The 19,823-nt window shown below is 44.2% G+C and overlaps 1 protein-coding gene across 1 annotated transcript; it reads right to left on the minus strand.

Annotated features, from left to right (window-relative positions):
• Positions 1-9,659: 9,659 nt before the first annotated feature.
• CNBP (CCHC-type zinc finger nucleic acid binding protein) lies at positions 9,660-11,063 on the minus strand. Its single transcript, XM_067772109.1, has one exon. It carries the CDS (start codon positions 10,866-10,868, stop codon positions 10,392-10,394), a length of 477 nt encoding a protein of 158 aa, XP_067628210.1. The 5' UTR covers positions 10,869-11,063; the 3' UTR covers positions 9,660-10,391.
• Positions 11,064-19,823: the final 8,760 nt, after the last annotated feature.

A 19,823-nucleotide genomic window follows, 5' to 3' on the forward strand; every position in this document is an offset into this window, starting at 1 on the left:
GTAGCAGAAAAACGCACTTTCATTAACTTTAAAAAAGGAAAGTGGGACGAATACAAAACCTTTACAGACTGCCGCTTTGCTGCCCTCCCTATCCCAACTGACGCCCGCCAAGGGGAGCGTGCTTTCCGCAAGGTCATTGAATCCGCCTCGACTCGTTTCATTCCCGCCGGTAGAATTCCCGAAATTCGGCCCCACTTCCCGGCGGAGGCCGCAAGTTTAGCGAGAGAACCTGACCTTATAAGACAGCTTGATCCCGGCGACCCCCAAATAAGGGATATAAACCAACGCATCAGATCGCTTGTGGATGAACACAAGCGGGCAAAATGGGAGGAGCACCTAAGCGGTTGTAACCTCTCTGCCGGTGTAGGTAAACTTTGGTCCACTGTAAAGTCCCTATCGAATCCGTCTAGGCACAATGACAAAGTTTCCATCGCCTTTGGCGACAAAGTGCTGTCGGATGCGAAAAAATGCGCGAGCGCTTTCTGCCGACAATACATAAACAACAATAGACGGAGGGCCAACAGACACGCACGTAAACATAAGTTTAGCGCGTCACCAATTACCATCACCGCCAAAGAGGTTGAGGATGCCATCGGTCATGCTAAACCATCCAAAGCAGTGGGCCAGACGGCATAGCCATGCCGATGCTTAAAAGCCTAGGGAAAGAGGGTTTCAAATATTTAGCACATGTCTTCAACCTGTCTCTTTCTACATTTGTCATACCCGAAAAATGGAAAATGCCCAAGGTGGTACCGCTACTAAAGCCTGGGAAACCAGCTAACATAGGAGTCTTCTCGGCCGATATCTCTCCTATCGCCAGTAGCGAAGACGCTTGAAGCCATTTTGCTCCCCCACTTCAAAGCAAATTGCAGCTAGCCTGTCATCAACATGGCTTTAGAAAACTCCATAACACCACCACCGCGCTGAATGCCAGTAGCACCCAGATAAATTGGGGTTTAAATCAGAAGCCCCACCATAGAACAGTACACGTAGCGCTAGACTTATCAAAAGCTTTTGATACGGTCAACCATGGCACGTTACTGCAAGACTTGGAAGGGTCTACCCTTCCCCCATGTCTTAAAAGGTGGACCACAAATTATCCGGGTGATCGGCAGGCATCGGTGCAATTCAGAAACGAAATATCAAAGCCAAGAAGAATTAAACAAGGGGTGCCTCAGGGTGGTGTGCTATCCCCACTTTTGTTTAATTTTTACATATCAAAGCTACCTTCGCCACCAGAAGGAGTTACTATCGTTTCGATCGATGAGCTTTGCAACAAAATAAACGGCTACCTCCCTGATCTCTCCAGTTTTTTCGCCTCGCGAAACCTGGCATTATTACCGACTAAATCATCCGCGACCCTATTTACAACCTGGACGTCCCAAATGTCGACCATTTTGAACATCCACGTCGATGGCACTACACTACCGAATGTCCTACACCCCAAAATCTTGGGTGTGACGTTTGATCAGGATCTACATTTTGGTGAGCACGCAGCCGCAATGGTTCCGAAAATCCAGAGCCGTAATAAAATCCTCAAATCCCTTGCTTGCAGTACTTGGGGAAAAGACAAAGAAACGCTCATTACCACATACAAAGCAATTGGCCAGCCGTTTGCGTGCTTCGCGTCTCCTATATGGTCGCCAAGCCTAAAGAATACCCACAGGACGAAGCTACAGGCCTGCCAAAATACTGCGCTCAGAACCGCCACGGGCTGTCTTCTTATGTCCCCAGAACACTATCTACATAATGAGGCGAGAATACTCCCCATCAGGGAGAGAAATGAGATGCTAACCAAACAGTTCCTTTTGAATACCCAGAAACCTGGATATCCCAACAGACATCTGATTGATGAGCCAGCACCGCCTAGGGACTTAAGGAGTCATCTCCGTAAGCATTTTGAGGAAATACGGCACCTGATAACTCAGCCGTATGAAGCAAAAAAAACACAGCAGGTCCTTGGTGAACTCCACAAACAGGCGTCGGACCTTAATGCCGGGAATTGCCCGGTGAATCCAGTACTGGCTTGCGGAAGAGGAACGCATACTCCCCAGGGAAACGCGAGTCACTCTGGCTCAACTTCGTTCTGGATACTGTAACAGGTTAAACTCTTACATATCCAGAATCAACCCCGACATACAAAATGTATGCCCCGCTTGCAATGTGTCCCCACATGACACAACCATCTCTTTAATTGTAATGTGGAACCAACGCCTCTAACACCCCTTTCATTATGGTCAACCCCTGTCGAAACATCAAGTTTCCTTGGACTCCCGATAGAGGATATTGATGACAATTTGTGATCGGTCGCAGCTATTAGGTGGTGCGAAACATTGCTACAACAACAACAACCAGGTTGACCCATATTGGCCCCCTATGCCAAGAATATACCCGCGGGAGGCTTGCCTGTCGTAAAAGGCAACTATAATACCCAGATTACTTAAGGGGTTGCCAGCGCAATTTATAGCTTCTCTAACCCAATTGTCAACCTCACCTACCCGGGGTGAATCCTGTTTCTTGAGCAGCCAAGGCTCTGGCGATCCCAAGTCGCTCATGGAACTAGTGATTTGTGCCGGAATGGCCTTGGGGAGTATCTTTATAGGGACAACAACTACAACATACATATACAACATATACATACAGCTTGAACCATATAAGTTATACAACCCTCTGCTTTTGTGGCGAGATTGTTTCGATATGTAAAAATAAACAAAAGTGGGGATAGGACATCATCTTCTTGGTTTAAATTTTACGTTCCTGAACTGGACCGATGCATGCCCACCAGATAATATACGGGACATCCTAACAGATACCTGGCTGAAGATGATCCGCCTGCCACGTGCATTAGGAGTAATCTCCGCAAGCACTTTGTAGAAATTGGACTGATCAGAATTCATCCGTTGAACCTGATTAGCATTAGCAGGCCCTCAGCCTCATTCACTATGAGACGGCAAAGTCCTATGCCGATAAGTGCCAGGCAATATAGATAGATAGATAATTAATTGAGGATCGCACAGCGACCATCATCAGCGACCGACATCTATGATGAACCATGGCAGTTCACCTGGCTTGAGGGATTTGATGGGAGAATGCTGTGACCCATAAACTTAGCCCTGCGGCTTGAGATGGCATCACACTCCAGTAGGATATGGTCCGCCGTCCCACTGATCGATCACAAGTGCCAGGCAAACCCCGTTCTCAGTTCAAAAAAGCAATCTATTCTAGCGCGTCTCTGGCACAACTTCGTTCGGATTGAATAGGTTAGACTCATACTTATCCAAAATCAACCCTTCATACGTAATGTATGTCCCGCATGTAATGTGTCTCCACATGACATCATCTATTCAATAGCGATGTGAAACCAACGCCTCTATCACTCATGTCTCTTTGGTCCAACTCTACTCCCCAAGTTCGTCGCGGAAAGAGGGGGTGAGATGACCTAGAAGGTTCAACGTCATCATGTTAAATCGTTCCCGAGATGGTCGGGCTAGTACCGCAATAATGCCATATACCAGAACTTACCGAATCAATATACGGCAAGGGACCATCAGCATCTACATATTAAACTCCCTAAAACCTTCGGGGAATTTCCTTATCGCTACAGGAAGAAAACGGATTTTTTTTAATAATATAGGGCCTAGTGGATGAGGTTCTATCAGATGGTCGTCGATTAAACTTCTAGTAACCCTATGGACAAATTCAGTCCAACTTAACCTTAAAAGTGCTGTTACAAGGGAAATGATTTCATTAACAACCAATTTGATATCAATTACCCCAGTATTTTTTTTTTAGACTGGGCGAGATTAGGCGAAGGCGATAGGTGCACATGATCGACCAAGCGGGAAAGGCATTGGTTCAAGCGCGGGGCTGTAAAGTGTCTAAGATTACGTGTAGGTCTTACAACCTTGGATTAACAAGGTTGCTTTTATCATTAAAATGAGAGAAACAGTCCTCCCATGACGGGTATTCTGACTGGACACTGCCTTCTGGCGTCACATTCTTTTAAATTAGGCTTGGTCAGTGATAGCAGATGTAGGAGGTGCGCGTTGGAGGAGGTAACGATCGAGAACGTTCTGTGTTGTTGTTGTAGCAATAAGGTTACTCCCCGAAGGCTTTGGAGAGCGTTGTCGATGTGATAGTCCTTTGCCGGATCAGATCCGGTACGCTCCGGTAACACAGCAACATTAAGGTGCTAGCCCCGCTTCCCAAGGCAGTCGGTTCTATGTACCGGAGCGACTCGGGATTTTTCCCGACCAAGGACTGTCATTTGTTTCGTCCCTCCCACAAATTGTCATCCTCCCAGCAGCTCCTTGCAGCAGGACTGCTACATATTCTCTTACTCCGGGAAGGTATCGAACCCAATCCGGGTCCGTCTCCTGACCCCGGTCCTGAGAAATGGTTTTGCTGCATTTGCCAGAAAATAATCTTTTTAGGACGGTCATACTCTGTTCAGTGTGTCTCGTGCAAGGGATGGAAGCATCGGACAGGTTGTTCTGGGCTTAATCCCAAAACCCGACGTCCACGTAACTTTTATAAATCTTTTGTGGCTCCTTGCTGCTCACGCCCAAGGGCGTCCCGTAGTCTACGCCTAAGCGCCCCTCCACTACCTTCCAGCAGCCTCGCTGCTTAGCAAGCCACAACAAGTACCCGCTGCTGCTCGCGCCCCACGGCGCCAACAACTCAAACCGCTGATACCACTCATAACTACTACCTTCGTAGTAGAGCTGGTAGCAATGCTGAGCATCAGCCCCTGCCCCCGTCTTCTTCTCCCCCCCCCCCCCCCCCCCTCTTTTCTGGCAGCAATCGTGCAGGTCAGGGAAACAGACTCTTAGTCCCTACCTCCGTTTGCACCGTCTGCCAGCACAGAATATATAGGTTTGCGACATCCGCTCAATGCAGCTCCTGCCTTGGGTGGTGTCACTTTCCTAGATGTTCTGGTCTCCGCGACGGCAACCCCTCGACGGGTTTCATCGCGCCATGTTGCCAGGTCGCAAACCCAAATCATCCGGGTACCCCAATGCTTGCCCAAGGGCGCCCAGTCCCAAGGCCACAACAGCAATTGCGTCCTGGCCTTCCACAACCTAGGCGTAGTCATCCGTCACTTACCCCTAGAGTGGCGGCGTCACCCCTCATGCACTTCAGAATTCTGCACTTAAACTGTAATGGACTAACTGGGAAGATTACGGAGATAGTCGATTTCATGAAGCGGCACAACATCCGCATTGCTGCGATTCAAGAGACTAAACTCACAGCAAGATCTGCATTGCAGACCTGCTCTGGGTATAATGTCCACAGGAAGGACCGCGAGAGCGGAAATGGAGGCGGCCTCGCGTTTATTATACACCACTCTGTGCAATATCATATATTTGATCCTGGCATCGACCGCAGGGACAATGTCTTAGAACGTCAAGGCCTATCTGTCTGGTCAGGCGATGCAAATCTAGAAATCATCAACATCTACATCCCTCCTGTCACCTGTTGCCCCAGTGGATACCGCCCTAAAATCGAGGCCTTACTCACTGGCAACAATCGCATTATCTTAGGCGATTTCAATGCCCATCACGACCTATGGCATTCAAACTTGCGGGCGGACAGTAGGGGTGAGATGTTGGCGGATCAAATAGAAGAAACGACGTTCTGCACAATAAACGGAGACGCCCCCACGCGTATGGTAGGAAGCTGCCATAGCTCGCCAGATATCTCAATCGTGAGCGCAGAACTCGTAAACTGCGTCAACTGGCAGCCGATGGTAACATTGGCATCCGACCACCTGCCCATACTTATTTCGTTCGAGCGTACCGCCGACTTCATCGTCACCGAAAAACGCACTTTCATAAACTTCAAAAAAGGAAAGTGGGAAGAATATAAATCTGCAACAGACAGCAGCTTTGCTGCCCTTCCTATCCCGACTGATGCCCGCCAAGGGGAGCGTGCCTTCCGTAAGGTCATTGAATCCGCCTCGGCTCATTTCATTCCCGCCGGGAGAATTCCCGAAATCCGGCCCACTTCCCGGCGGAGGCCGCGAGCTTAGCGAGGGAACGCGACCTTATAAGACAGCTTGATCCAGGCGACCCCCAAATAAGGGATATAAACCAACGCATCAGCGGGCGAAATGGGAAGAGCACCTAAGAGGTTGTAACCTCTCTACCGGTGTAGGTAAACTTTGGTCCACCGTAAAGTCCCTATCGAATCCGACTAAGCACAAAGACAAAGTTTCCATCGCCTTTGGCGATAAGGTGCTGTCGGATGCGGAAAAATGCGCGAGCGCTTTCTGCCGACAATATATAATGCATCCTACGGTCGACAAAGATAGACGGAGAGCCAATAGACACGCACATAAACACAAATTCAGCGCGTCACCAATCACCATCACCGCCAGAGAGGTTGAGGACGCCATTGGTCGCGCTAAACCATCCAAAGCAGTGGGCCCAGACGGCATAGCCATGCCGATGCTTAAAAACCTAGGGAAAGAGGGTTTCAAATATTTAGCGCATGTCTTCAACCTGTCTCTCTCCACCTTTGCCATACCCGAGAAATGGCCAAGGTGGTCCCGCTACTAAAGCCTGGGAAACCACCTAACGTAGGTGAGTCATATCGTCCGATATCTCTCCTATCGCCAGTGGCAAAGACGCTTGAAGCCATTCTGCTCCCTTATTTCCAAGCACATTTGCAGCTAGCCCCTCATCAGCATGGCTTCAGAAAACTCTATAGCACTACCTCCGCGCTAAATGTCATTAGCACCCAGATAAGTTGCGGTTTGAATCAATACCCCCACCATAGAACAGTACTCGTAGCGCTAGACCTATCAAAAGCCTTTGATACGGTCAACCATGGCTCATTACTGCAAGACCTGGAAGGGTCTACCCTTCCCCCATGTCTTAAAAGGTGGACCGCAAATTATCTGGGTGGTCGGCAGGCATCGGTGCAATTCAGAAACGAAACATCAAAACCAAGGAGAATTAAACAAGGGGTGCCACAGGGTGGTGTCCTATCCCCACTTTTGTTTAATTTCTACATATCTAAGCTACCTTCACCACCGGAAGGAGTCACAATCGTTTCCTACGCCGATGACTGCACAATAATGGCCACAGGCCCAGGCCCGGAGATCGATGAGCTATGCAATAAAATAAATGGCTATCTCCCTGATCTCTCCAGTTTTTTCGCCTTGCGAAACCTGTCATTGTCACCGACTAAATCTTCCGCAACCTTCTTTACAACATGGACGCCCCAAATGTCGACCATATTGAACATCCACGTCGATGGCACTACGCTACCGACTGTCCTACACCCCAAAATCTTGGGTGTGACGTTTGATCAGGATCTACATTTTGGTGCGCACGCAACCGCAATTGTTCCGAGAATTCAGAGCCGTAATAAAATCCTCAAATCCCTTGCTGGCAGTACCTGGGGAAAAGATACAAAGCAATTAGCCAGCCGATTACGTGCTACGCGTCACCCATATGGTCGCCAAGGCTAAAAACTACCCACTGGAAGAAACTACAGGCCTGCCAAAATACTGCTCTCAGAATCGCCACGGGCTGTCTTCTTATGTCCCCAGAACACCATCTGCATAATGAGGCGAGAATACTCCCCATCAGGGAGAGAAATGAGATGCTGACCAAACAGTTTCTGTTGAATACCCAGAAACCTGGGCATCCCAACAGACATCTGATTGACGAACCAGCACCGCCTAGGGGCCTAAGGAGTCATCTCCGTAAGCATTATGAGGAAATACGGCACTTGAGAACCCAGCCGTATGAAGCGGAAAAACACAAGCAGGTCCTTGGTGAACTCCATAGACAGGCGTCGGACCTTTATGTCGGGAATTGCCCGGTGAATCCAGTACTTGAAGAAAAATATCCAGAACTCGCAGAAGAGGAACGAATACTCCCCAGGGACACGCGTGTCACTCTTGCTCAACTTCGTTCTGGATACTGTAACAGGTTAAACTCTTACCTATCCAGAATCAGCCCCGACATACAAAATGTATGCCACGCTTGCAATGTGTCCCCACATGACACCAACCATCTCTTTAATTGTAATGTGGAACCAACGCCTCTAACACCCCTTTCCTTATGGTCCACCCCTGTTGAAACGGCAAGTTTCCTTGGACTCCCGTTAGAGGATATTGATGACAATTTGTGATCGGTCGCGGCTATTAGGTGGGGCGAGCATTGCTACAACAACAACAACAAGGTGCTAGCCCGACCATCTCGGGAACGATTTATATGGCCACATTAAACCTTCAGGCCATCCCTCCCTCCCCACCCCCTAGTTCCATGAGGAGCTTGAGTCGCCAGAGCCTCATCTGTTAGTGAAACGAGATTCGCCGCTAGAAAGTGAGGTTGACAATTGGGTTGGAGAAGCTATATATTGCGCTACACAACCCCTTGAATCTCAACCTTCTGTGCTCGTGCACTGCGCTTGCCAGGCTAAGACTCCAGCCATTAGGAGTGATACAGCTGTCAGATCTAGAAGCAGCAAGTGGCTTAAGTCCTAGGATGCTTCTAGTATTTGCCAAGAGGACGGAGTTATTTTGTAACATAGGTTTTGGTTTTTCCATTTGGTCGTTAAAACAAACTTCTGGTAAGACTTCCGACTCATTCAGTCTATGTGAGGTCCTCATGGACCGGCCAGTTCAACCTAACCTAACCTCGGTATTTGAATTAAATATTTGACGAGTTGAAACTTTCATACACTTGTAATCGATAATTGTGTACTAGATATCATGGAGCTGGCACTTCTTCTTCGACCTGGCCTTGACCTTGAAACCAGCAGCAGCATATGATTTTCAGTTTAACTTTTGTGACACAAGTGAAAGCAGCAGCTGCTGCTGTAACGCATATGCGCATGCATATATGTACATACATAAGTACATATAAAAGCACAGCAACGCGAAATTCATTCATATATAAGACAACATCATGTGTATGTACAAATAAAGTAACAAGGCGAAAAAAATTTGCACAGCTCCAACACTGCATTGCATTGGTAATAAATAGGCCGACATCTGGCCCATGGATCTACGCATGCCACAATCTACTGTACCGACTGTACTTCCCAACATAGTACATATATATTTGCGTGTTATAGTGAAATACAACCTTTGCAAAGGAATGCTAATGAAGAAAGAATAAAAAAGGCAAATCACAAAACGGCTTATTTACCAATTTGCGCCTGAATTACAATAAAGGCCAATTATTCTAGAGAACTAAAAAACATATCTATAGACAGCCTAGTAACACTACTGCGACAAGTATACTTCAACAGGAAGGAAAATCAAAGACAACAGACTGCTGCTATCATATGTTTCGTTGTGTATCGACGGCACTACCCGGCCGCAATGACGGTCATGGTCGTACTTAGCAACAACGTCCAAGACAAAGGTAAAGCAAAAACCTGAATTTTGATGTGCTTGCAAACACAAATCAGCAGCAGCAGTTAGTGCCACCACCAAAGAAACGATCGGCATAACTTTTAGGTACATACATATGGTTAAGTTAAAATGTATGTATCCATGTATATGCTAGATATACCACATGTAATAAACCAAACATTTTGCCGTGTAACAAAAGAAAATGAACAAATAATTAAGAAAAGTTCGAGTTCCTATAACTTTAATTAACAAAAAGGAAATCCAGTGTAATAAAACTAATTAGTTTGTTCTCAAATCAGCAGCTCCAGTATTTTAATTTACAATTAAAAAACAATCACAGTGATATTTGAAATTTTATCAAGGTTCGTGCTTCCCAGTTGGTTTTAGTTTTACTCTTCTGTTATGTCTTCTTTATACTTCCATGGTTTCATACTCCGAACCGCTCTATACTCCGCTCCGTCAACTGGGTCTGATACCCGCTACCGTCCCGCTTAAAACTTAAGTGCATCGAGTCATTCATTATATTCTTATATATCATAGTATCAGCCCCGGTTAATTAGTAGCTTAAGTTTAGATCACTTTAATTGTTGTTGATGTGGTATTTAATGGTTGATTGTTGATAATGAACTGTATGTATTAATATTAGTACGTATTTCTTCACTGGAGGAGATAATTCTATCTTATGAAGTAGAATCTCGTTGGTTTGACGATAAACGTCCGCCCTTACTTCAATTTCTTCAAATTCGTACACAACAAAGACGCAGTTCTTCTCAGCTTCAACATATCCGCCGCATCTTTAACAGGGAATGAGCCTCAAACAACCAAGGCTCATATTGGAATTAGAATTTTTGTTTTATATACTTGAAAAATAAAGAGTTTATATTAAGGAGTGTGAGTTTTTAAAATTTTAGTTTTTTTATGATTTTTTTTTTCATCCATTTTTTTTTTTAATAAGTTGTTTTGCATTGTATTTGTATATTTGTTAGTATACGACGATGTAGTGTGTACCGTTTCCTTAATTACGGCCACCTTTCTCGTCACACTCACGTCTCAGATGACCGCTCTTACCACAGCCATAACACGTCTTCGACGTATCCGGGCAATTTTTGGAAATGTGACCAGTACGGTTGCACTTGTAGCATGAAATGTTGCTAACGTTTCGATCGTTGAGTGCTTCTGGGCAATTGCGCGCCCAATGACCGGGCTTGTTGCACTTATAACAAGTGGGATTGTCAGCTTGTGTACATTCCTTTGAAATGTGTCCGACTCCGTTGCAACGATAACAGCGTTCTGCCTCCTCAGGACATGTACGCGCAAAGTGCCCAACTTGATTGCACTTGTAGCACTTTTCGCGAGCTCCACCGCCGCCGCCACCGCCACTGCGTCTCATGTCACGGCCTCCACCACCACCTCCACCCATACCACCACCACTATTGCAGTCGCGGGCAAAGTGACCTGGACGGTTGCACTTGTAACACGTGGGAGCTGACATATTTCTTCTTTCTTCCCTGTTAATCTGCTATCGCGGGTATCTTACCAACTAAAAAGTCTTTGCCACAGTCCACCGTTAAAATAACTAAATGCAGTGCACTCCTCCCGGTGAAAATTGCTTTCACCACTCCACGCACTGAACACAAATCGAAATGGCTGCCGACGTCGACGTTCCTCCAACAGCGCCTCCGACTAACATTCGCAAAAATGCCCCACAAAAAATTGATAGTCAGGGTTGCCTGCATTTCAAGGAAATATAAGTAGTGCCATCAGATTGTGAATAAGGTGTTTCACAAATCAGCAGATTGAGTTCTTGTGTGAACTTGCACTTAAAAATAATTATAAAATAGTAGAAATTTCTAATGTTGGCTGATCCCGTGATTTTTGAGGAGCAATGTTATCTGTTATTATAATTATAAAATAGTAGAAATTTCTAATGTTGGCTCATCCCGTGATTTTTGAGGAACAATGTTATCTGTTATTACCGCCATCAGGAATCAGTTTTATATTTTTCCCTGTGGATTGTGTTGCGAATAATAAACTCTGAGTAATTTTTTGGGACATCTACTGTTATTCAGTCGCAGCTTAATACGGCCCATACCTGACACGAAAGCCATGCGCAAATATAAAACGACAAAATTTGTGCAAATGAGAATCGTACCAACATCGTTTTGATTTTAGTGTAGTTCTCTGCCCAAATAGCGGAACCAGTGCACACACCGGGCAAATCCTTGTGCAAATTGATAATTGGCACAAGGAGTCAATTGGTGTATAAGTAACTTGCTCATTGTATTGGTTCATAGCATAGAAGCGATTTGTTCCAGTGATGAGAGCCATGTTTGAGTCTGTGATTCGTAACGGGAAATAATGCTGTCACAGGCAATCAGTCACGAATATTCCTTGTAAGCTGTCGCTGAAATGTACTGTGATATTTTAGTAGCTGTGACAAAATCACAGGTACACGGATACTCTAGAAATTTCTTGAGAGCTGCGTACTGCAAAATAGACTCTGACAGGCGATACATTATGAATCAAAGTAAGTGTGATATCTTATCTGTTAACTGCCTGACAGGATGTTCAATATGGCTACTTTTTAGCATTTTGACAGGGTATCTAAGAAATACTTGCACGTTTCAATTGATGCATGCAGAATCCATCTCGAAGGAAATTTTTTGCCGAAGATGAAGAATAAAAGAGCAAATACATATCTTTTGTATGTTTAGCTCTATCATACTAAAAGACACAATTTTGTTTAAATAGAAAAACATAAATAACTTTCTTTTTGGTAAATTAATACTAAAAGACAATTGAACGCAAAAAAGTTCGACTCACGTAAGGACCGCTTTAAGTATTTTTTGCTCCAATGCCGGGTTAACGTACAAAATCGACACATATAAAATAACCCATAGCTTCTTTCCCTAATTTTTTTTCTGTAAATTTCCTGATAATTTTTTATCAGACAGTGGGCTGGGTAATATCCAGTGAAATTGCCGTCAAATTATTATTGGCCGTACTAAACTTTGAAGGAAATTGCCAACGATGTGTGAGAACCCTTTGGAAATGGAGCGTGCCAATAGTTTGATCCCAAGTCGCTAAATGTCACTCTTGCCTGCGCGCTGGATATTCCGCGAGTAGTTCTGCGATTGGTTCATGACTCAACTATATGGTTGGCTCATCTCTACTGCAACAACATACCTTTGTTCAGATTATCAAAATCAGCGTGTGGTGTTAGACGAATGTAATGAAATGAAAACATAAAACTTAGCAGCTTTTGTGTGTAGCAAGAAAATGTTGTCAATGTGTTGGTTTCATTTTGAGTTTGCCATCTCCTTCTTATAATCCCTACTTTAGTGAAATGAAAAAAATAAAATCAGCTGATGAGATGAGCCAACTATGTAGTTGAGGCATGGATTGCATATACAAAATACGCGGGACAATACACAAATCACTGCTGCCAAATCGCAAATTGAAGCATTCAACAATGCCCCACAAAAAAGTACTGCCATAATTTTGCAAATTATATAAAATACTTATTAACCACCTTTATTTATTCAAAATTCTCGTTCACTTAACAAAGTAAACGAGATGTCGCATGTTAAATCAACACGAACTTGTGTCAATCTCAAAGGCTTAACCCTTCAAAAAACGCGAGCACTCTATAAATAATGTATGGAATACTCCTTTGGGAGTGTAGGACTGCTCCAAATCTACTCTGTATTCATAGAAAAAATGTGCTCCAATTAAAATTGCGATGTCCTAGGAGAGGAATAGGTGATCCCACTCTCGCTTTGTTTGTGAGTATTCCATAGAGTACATACCTGAGAGTACTTTCCAAAGTACTTTCACTGTTGTACTCCATGGAGCACCCACAGAGGATCATATGCCAAAGTACTAAAGAGGAATTGTGTAGGAAAGAATTATGGGAGTGAATTTAATTTAAAATGAAAGTAAATAAAAAGGGGCAATACAACTTTCATATTTTTTACTACGAATATTCTTATGTTATTTAGCATTTGCGTGAATAAAGAAACTAATGTTTCTCTATACTATAGTATGTATACGTAAAACCAGTGCGCATTTTATCAGAGTTGCCATAGTAAAATTTTATTATCAGTTATTTGTATGCAATATTTTACTTTTGGCAACTCTGTTCGACCGTCATCGTGTCGTGATGACGGTCGTTAAAAAACGAGCAATGATCGGCTGATGGTGGTCCGCAAACGCATTGCAAAGGAGTATTGTTAGAGTATTCCAACATGAAGAAAATGGAACACGTAATACAACAATTTTTGCAGGGAAGATCAGAATGCATTGGTTTTATTAATCCAAAAAACATCCTTTGAATATTAATTTCATACTTTAAGGTTCACCTGCAGAACTGAAAGTTAAATTTTTAACTCCGAGTTATCTTGACATGAAGGGTTAAACTGATTGGCGCATTAGTTGCAGCTTTTTTGACAGATAGCTCATAGAAAATTATGTCAAAAGGCTGCAACTAAATTTAAAACCTATTTTATTTGGCCTATGACTATGCGCGATTCATTTTTGACATAATTTTCAACTCTGAGCCGTTCTGCAAGTGGGCCTAAATGAGTAAAACAACAGAAAAAAAGTAAAGATATTAAAAGAAAAGAAAAGAACGGAAAAGAATAGAAAATAAAAGAAAAGAAAAGAAAAGAAAAGAAAAGAGAAGAAAAGAAAAGGAGAGAAAAAACAGAAAGGAAAAGAAAAAGAAAATTAAATTAAATTTTTAAGAAAGAAAGTGTTACGGTCTGCTGCTGCGGTCTACGGCCATGATCCCCTTGGGAGCGTGTTCACGCGAACACACCTAGCGATGTGGTGAAAGTGGCGATAGAAAGAAAAATATCGAAAGGAAGGGAACAGACAGACCGGCCATGACGAAGAAAAATTTTTCTCTTCTAGCATGAGTTTCCGCCCGATACACACCAGAAAAGTGATATTTGCTATATCTTTGCAGAAAAAGTAAAAAAATATTACCGAAGTTACAGAAAGATATCGGCAACGTTATCAATCAATCTGCAGGAAAATAAAAGTGATCAAAAAGGACAACATTTGGCAATAGTTTTATAATACATTTCTTTACTATCAACTATAAAAAGCAGAACTTCCATTTTATGTTCAATCAATCATATCTTACTAAGTATAAAATATACGAATTTTGCTGAACGCATTAAAAACAGCGAGGAGTCTCACTACAATTGAAAAATTTGTTCACACATTTGCAAGCGGTTATGTGTACATGAATGTGGATGCAGTAGAATTACAACCAACACTTTATATGCTCATGTGCCCGTTGAAACGGCAACAACAACAAACCGGGGAAATTTTTTTAAATTAATTGCAACTTTATAAAATCGATTTTGTATTGAATACGTAAAACGGTCTTTGGCAACATGAACGTATTGGCACAAATAACAAATGGTAAGATTCAACAACAACAGCCAATGAATTGAATCGGCAGTATCAGCAACATCAACAACAGCAAGTCCAACCGCAGCAGCAGAGGCCGCTACCTATAGGCCCAACGAAATAAGCCGGGCACACCCAGAGCCGGCCACCTCAACCAGAACAACTACCGCAATAACCACATAAAGGGGTGAGTCCGTTCCAAAGCCCCTTGAGTGGAGCTTACATACACTCCTAGGTACACGTACATAAGGGTGGGCACACGAAACATGATATACGACACTAACACTATTTACATCTAATCGCCACCCATTTACACGTATGATTAGCTACCTAAATTGGGTATAGTTATATGCATATATAGACATATACCCAATTAGAGTGCGCGTCGAGTGCAGCCACCTAGAAAATATACCAAGGTGCGTAGTGAGTAGGGGTATATGTATATATAAGCATATGACCACTTAGGTTGCACATATGTATGCAACCCCCCCTTGTGAAATACTTGCCTAAGTTTAGTCAGCTGGAGAATGCCAGCCGTTGTATTACGTTTGAATTCCACCACTATTGTACCTTTGCGTTAAATACGCAAAACTAATGCTATGCTTTGTGTTAACCCTAAATAAAATTTCGCATATGTCCTGGCTATGCCAATTTCGTATAGAATTTTCTGACTAAGATTAGGTAAGGTTTGCATTAACGAAAGACAACCAAGAAGGCATACCCAATTTGGAAATTTCGGATTATTAAATTTACAGTCAAAATAAATACGATTAAAGATTCGATATCAGATGCATATGCATGATGATAAATACCTTGACTATGTATGTATATTTAGCCTTAAAGGACTAGACATGCCAATTTGTATGTTATATACCCATACTTGAAATGTAAAAGTTAAATATAATATTTAAAAGGTGTCAGATTATTTTTATTTGTTCTTATTGAAAATTAGTATATTCATACATACATATGTATATTGGAGTTTTCTTTACTTTTCAACTTCGCAAGTAAACATGTTTTAGATAATTAATTTAGGGAAGTCGGTCTGTATCCCCCCCGATGGTACAGCGCGCCTAGTATTTATTTATTTTTTATGTATTTTAATCGTTAAATAAAAGCCTAATTTACACAGTACACCTAAACAAAAATGTAAATTTTAAGTACAGACTTTGAAGTATTGCGTCAAACGCTAAACGTTTATTGGTCAATTCTAACCTGCATATGTTTCAGGGTATTTTGAAGAAAGTTCGTGGTTTAAAACGAGAGATTTGTAAGAACAAATAGGTCTGTCTTTACGTATAACTAGGCATATTCATTTAAAACAATGCTATTCGGCATATGCCCACAACAAAGTGAGCAGGTATAAGGAAGCTTCCATGTATACCCCTGCCTACCCTCCAATTGTGATGGTCTACTTTTTTTTAATTCAGTACCAAAGTAAATATGACCTGGATCTAAATCAAGTTTATGTCAAAAGGAATGAATATATGTACATACTTTTTTTCTTACTAATCACTCCTAGTGAACCTCCTTTTTGTACGGCGTCATTTCGCTCACTTTAATGTACCTAGCTGTAAACTTACATAAATTTAATCATAATCCTAAATAATAAGCCGTAATGAAAATGAATTATAAATAAATTTGTAATTGAAATGGGAATGCTGGCGTCGCCAATCATTTAGAAGGCATAAGGTAAGACAGGTAAGGGGCCACCGAAATTTTAGGTGCGTCGGTGGCCATGGATTTTGAGGGTGGGACTAAGCACCGGGCGTCGCAACAACACCCGCGGCGCCCCCTATGTATATTCGGCCCTTTTCTTTTTTATTTTTAATTTTTTCAGCTTTTTTGTTATTGGTTGGTTTTTCAGCGGTTTTTTTTTGAATTTGATTTTCAGCGTTAGTAACCGGCCATGTCCGGTTCGGTAGTATTTTTTTTTGCGTCAGTTTTTTTTGAATTTGAATTTAAAATTTTGGAATGTTAACGGTCTGTCCGTGACATCCGGTTCAGCCGGATGTTGTTTTATTTTGTATTGATAAGCGTTTTGAGTCGGTCTCTGCGCTTCTGCCAGGTTTTTTGAATTTGACAGCTGCTCGTTTTGATAGGCATGATAGGAACTTTTTTCTGCTTATGGCGCAGGAACAGTAAGGTTGGCAAGGACCCGCCCCAGCCGACAATGACTAGCCACTGTGCACCAACACATCATGCCGACCGCCTTCCTTACTGCTCCGTTGTAAATGCGATACCATAACAGATGGCGCCCAACGTGGCGCCTGAAGCGCTGACCGCGAGGGTCAGTCGGGTCAACCTGTGAGGTTGACCATCCCACCAGTCCGAGTGAGCAGCCACAGAGCTGCCACCTACGTTGCGGTGGGATGGTTAGACGGATCAGGTTGTCCGGGCTGGTCATCGGGGGCAGTGGCCGAAGGAGCCACGGACTTTACGTCAAGTCTCCGGATTTTTTTTTCCACCCGATGAGGCAGTGCTAAACGCACTTGATTTTTTTTGTAAGTGGGATTTTAGTTACCGGAAGTTGTCCGTTAGTCGGCTTTGGAATAATTTTGTCCGCTAATTGGGTTTAAATTTTTTTTTGTAAAGTAGTTTTTTTTGTTTATTAGCCGAATTTGTGTTGTCCAGGGTGAATGTGTGTGCGCATGTAGTGAGGACCCCAGCTCATCCCACGTCCCAGGTGGTAGCTTGGAATACCACCTGGATGGTGATGGGTTGAGCTGGGATTCAGAGTGGCACCCCTTCCGGTCCCACCAGACTGGGGGAGCGGTTTCGAAACCGCTCCACCCATTGCGGCGGAGGCAGGAGGGGTGTCCAGTAAAAATGAACGGGAGGCCTCAACACCCCCAACCAGTCCCAGGGGCAAGCCCCTGGAGACTGCCCCTGCGTTGCGGCTGGGCGTGTTGAGACCAACCCGTGTGTGCCTGGAGTGACCCTAGTGGCCTCAGACCAGTCTCGTAGGGGGACCTTAAGACCCCCTCGCACTGCGGTTGGGAGCACTAGGGCCAAGTATGAATGTGTTTGTAGTAAATTTTTTTTTCTCGACCTGTAGCCCAGGTGCCTTCTGGGAATGGGATGTCAGCGTTCCCATTACAATTGCTACCAAGTTTTCTCAACTCCTCGCGTAATTTTTATATGCACATTTTTTTTTCTCAAGGCATCGCCTAAAATATAAGGTAAAAGGGGGAATTCTGATTTTTTTTTGTTGACCCCTAACTGCGCTACGCGGCAAAAGTTTTTTCTAACTACTACGTAACGAGCTACATTTTTTTTTATATAATTATTTTTGATTATGTCACGCGAGCAATCGTTCGGCCAACCGGGGCGAAATACTCCGTTCGGGAGTGCGGGAGGGTTCCGGGGAAACCAAAACCGGGGCGGTGCTAATAGGGGGGCTTTTTCGAAAGCAAGGCGTCCTTTGGTGGTGCATACCCCAGTAGGAGGATCCTACGGAAATCCCGCCGGGACTCATATAGGCTCGGGCCCGAACGACGACCGCGACAAACTGGACATACCTGTAAGCACCAGCAATTTAAATGCATCGCTGCTAAACACACACAACATCTCGGGGATAATGACCAATGTGTCGAACTATGCACCAGATGGAGCGGGTGCCTTACCACCAAATCAAGAGGTTGGAAATTTTGGGAACGCTACCAGCGATCAGGCGAACCTCCTAGGAATGCAGGACGAAGCCACTCGTGGAGGCTCGTGGGTGGACGTGCTACACCAACTGTTCCAGGCTTCGCAGGAGGAAATGCGGAGAGAGATGGGCTCAATTAGAGCCAACATGGCCCAGCTCAACGCCGCTCTCGAATCCACGCAGCAAGCACACCAGCAACACAGGAACGCAAGCAGGATGGACCGTAACCCATTGCCATCGGTAGTACCGCCAATGTACCCGACTCCAAGCAGCATAACAGTAAAACCGCAGGAGTGGAAAATCGCATTCGACGGCACTGGGAGTGTAAGCGATTTCCTCTTCAAATTAAACACCTTGTGTGAGCGCACACAATGCCCTGACGAACAAATAATGGCCAGTTTCCACTTATTCCTTTCGGGACGAGCCGAAGAATGGTACTGGCTGTTCACAAAACAAAACCCAAATGCGACATATGCCTTTTTGTGCTACTCCTTAAAAAGAGAGTTTGGCACCTTGAAAACGGACCACGAGATCATGATGGAGATCTCCATGCGCAAGCAAAAGGCAAGTGAGTGTTATGACGTGTTTCACGCGGACATAATCTCCTTGAACGCGCGCTTAAGGGAGCCGATGTCAGAGCTTCTACTGATTGACATAATAAAAAGGAACGTCAACAGTAGCCTTAAGCTAATGCTTTTTAATGCGGACGTAAGGAACCTCCATGATCTGCGCGATGTAGCACGCCGAGGTGAACAAGTGCTGAAAGAGAGCAAGCTGCTGGGAGCCAATTACTCAGGACGGCATGTAAGCGAGGCACGCGTGACAACCCCGGACATGAAGATGGAAGGCGAGGACGGCGAGATAGATCCCCAGATAGAGGCGCTGGAATATAGACGCAGCAGAAGACCGGACTACTCAGGAATCCAGTGCTGGAATTGCCAGGGAATGGGGCACTCCTATATATATTGCGAGGAACCCATAAAAAGTCCTTTTTGTTTTAAATGTGGGTATAAGGGTGTATTCACTCCTAAATGCCCTAGGGACCATCGCAGGCAGGGAAACCAGTACCCGAGCGAGAAGATGGGGGAACCTCGTTCGGCTTCATAGCTCCCACATCAGCCAGTGCTCGAGGCGTCGTCCCGTGCGCTGAACCAGAGGGCGAATCTCTGCATGGAGGTGGTGAGCTTCCGAGGTGCAGTAGTACCCTGGCAGAAGAACCCTCGACTGTAATAATAACCTTCCCCGATAGTACTGACGATTCGAATAGTTCTGAATCCGAGAGTCGAACGTCCTCTTTCACGATGGGCGAGCAAATCAAAATCCTGCGACGCCAGCATAGGGATGTCGCGTGCCAAACGCAACTTTTCCCAACCCTAA

Source organism: Eurosta solidaginis, chromosome 3 (assembly GCF_040869045.1).
Source record: "Eurosta solidaginis isolate ZX-2024a chromosome 3, ASM4086904v1, whole genome shotgun sequence".
Classification (NCBI taxonomy): domain Eukaryota; kingdom Metazoa; phylum Arthropoda; class Insecta; order Diptera; family Tephritidae; genus Eurosta; species Eurosta solidaginis.